Consider the following 2,500-nt stretch of genomic DNA (forward strand, 5'->3'; position numbering starts at 1 on the left):
TTGGTGACTGTGTGTGTGTGTGTGTGTGTGTGTGCCTAGGAGACTCTGCGGTGGGTAAAAGCGCCCTCTGCCACGTGTTCCAGAGTGATGGAACTCTCTTCCAGAAGAACTACAGCTTGGTGAGCGTCCACAGAGCGACGCAACCTTCAGTCTCCATAATCTGGATAAATCATGAGTATCTTGACATGGAAGAGAAAGTAGAGCCTCCTGTATTCAATGGGGACCTTGTGATTCATGGTTACCTTTCATTCATATGTTTGTCTGTTTTTGTTCCCAGGTCAAAACATTTTATTGACTTGATGTAACGGCGTGTTATAGCTGTTTATTCCTCACTTCCTGTCAGGACCTGCTCACTTCCTGTCAGGACCTGCTCACTTCCTGTCAGGACCTGCTCACTTCCTGTCAGACGTTAAAACAGCAAAATGTGCCGATCTAGAATCTGCAATTTGTATTGCTATTCTGGACTGTGTGTGTGTGTGTGTGCGTGTGTGTGTGTGTGTGTGTGTGTGTGTGTGTGTGTGTGTGTGTGTGTGTGTGTGTGTGTGTGTGTGTGCGCGCTCTTGCTGCGTCAGCAGTGTTGGGGGTTCTGAAGCGACAGGAGCGCCGATAATTAATACAGCAGGGTTCTGGAAAGCCACCAGAACAGGTGCTTAACGAGTGGAGACACACACACACACACACACACACACACACACACACACACACACACACACACACACACACACTCTCTCTCTGAGTTCCTCCATACTGCATAGGCCTTGAGGATTAACAAAGTAAAAGGTGTTGCCCTGCAGGACCTGCAAATATGATGAATATATATATAAAAGAAGAGCGCAGGTCCACGTGTGGACCAGAGCTTCACTACAGTCTATCTGTGCATCAGCTGAAGTGTTTGTAACGTCTTCCTGTTCACTGGTTCCTGACCCAGATGAGAAGTCTTCATGGTTCTCTCTGTTGGGTCTGAGGAGGACAGGAAGTTCCTCGTGTTCTGAAGGGCAGCGGAGGCCATTCTCCTCATGTGTTCCCTTTCCTCTCCTTTCCTTTCCTCCACTCCTTTCCTTTCCTTTATATACTCTCCTCTCCTTTCGTCCTCTCCTCCTCTACTCTCCCCTCTTCTCCTCCTCTCCTCTCCTCCTCTCCTTTTTTCCTTTCCTTTCCTCCTCTACTCTCTTTTCCTTTCCTCCTCTCTCCTCTACTCTCCTTTCCTCTCCTCCTCTCCTCAAAGCCACAGTAGGAATGTTGGAGCAGTTACTTTATAGAAACATGACTGAACAACAAAGTGCTTTGTGTTGATCACGTGATCAACACGCTTGTGTCTGTCCGTCAGACGGCCGGCGTGGAGCTGCTGATGAAGTGCGTCGTCATCCCGGAGAGCAGCGACAGCGTGGTGAGTCCTGAGCAGGAAGTGGAGAGGAAGAGCAGAACCTTAACACCACGTAACTCCTCCTCTTCCTCACTCTGTCCCCAGGAGCTCTACATCGTGGACTCAGCAGGCAAGCAGGCGCTGGTGGACGCCTGCGAGAAGATGGTGAGGCTGCTGCCCTTTCCCTTGTCTTGTCTCCTTTTTGATACGAGAAGCTTTAACACATGAAGCATAGACTTCTATACAACCAGAGGAGTCGCCCCCTGGTGGTCAGGAGAGAGAATGCAGCTGTAACACATGAAGCATAGACTTCTATACAACCAGAGGAGTCACCCCCTGGTGGTCAGGAGAGAGAATGCAGCTTTAACACATGAAGCATAGACTTCTATACAACCAGAGGAGTCACCCCCTGGTGGTCAGGAGAGAGAATGCAGCTTTAACACATGAAGCATAGACTTCTATACAACCAGAGGAGTCGCCCCCTGGTGGTCAGGAGAGAGAATGCAGCTTTAACACATGAAGTATATACTTCTATACAACCAGAGGAGTCGCCCCCTGGTGGTCAGGAGAGAGAATGCAGCTGTAACTCTTGAACTCTTCGTCCACAGTGGGGTGAGCCGTCTCTCTTGTTTCTGGTGTTTGACTTGACCAGCGAGTCGTCGTTTGCTAACTGCAGCCACTGGATGGACAGAGTTCAAGCCCACTGCAGAGGTCTCCAGCTGCCAGGTAACAACCTGTCATGTACACTTTAACGCCGATACATGAACAAAAAGAAAAGTTACATAACGAAATAAATTGACAGTGTTTTTATTCCATATTCATTCATGAAATCCACTGGTCAGAATGTGTATGAACCCCGTAAGGGTGCGCTTCATTCGCTCGCCTCTGTCCTGGTGTCTCAGGTGTCTCAGGTGTGCTGGTGGGCAACAAGTCCGACCTGTCGTCCAGAAGGGAAGTCCCAGAGTCCGTGGCCCAGGAATGGGCCCAAAGCCAGGGGTTGGACTACTACGAGACGTCAGCCGTGAGTGTTTTCCTTCTGCTGGCTTCTTTTGACTAGGAGAGAGGAGAGAGGAGAGAGGAGAGCATCCTCGTCTCACTAACTCTCTCTCTCTCTCTCTCTCTCTCTCTCTCTCTCAG

At 49.6% G+C, this 2,500-nt stretch overlaps 1 protein-coding gene across 1 annotated transcript in view; it reads left to right on the forward strand.

The window, feature by feature from the left end:
- The window catches only part of ift27 (intraflagellar transport 27 homolog (Chlamydomonas)), a 4,311-nt gene that overhangs the window by 1,341 nt on the left and 470 nt on the right, over positions 1-2,500 (forward strand). The window contains exons 2-6 of the mRNA XM_079219483.1: positions 40-119; positions 1,328-1,387; positions 1,469-1,528; positions 1,972-2,089; positions 2,266-2,384. Of these exons, the coding sequence (XP_079075609.1) occupies positions 40-119; positions 1,328-1,387; positions 1,469-1,528; positions 1,972-2,089; positions 2,266-2,384 (437 nt within the window). The remainder of the gene's footprint in view (positions 1-39; positions 120-1,327; positions 1,388-1,468; positions 1,529-1,971; positions 2,090-2,265; positions 2,385-2,500) is intronic.

The sequence above is a fragment of the Taurulus bubalis genome (assembly GCF_910589615.1).
Source record: "Taurulus bubalis genome assembly, chromosome: 6".
Taxonomy (NCBI): Eukaryota; Metazoa; Chordata; class Actinopteri; order Perciformes; family Cottidae; genus Taurulus; species Taurulus bubalis.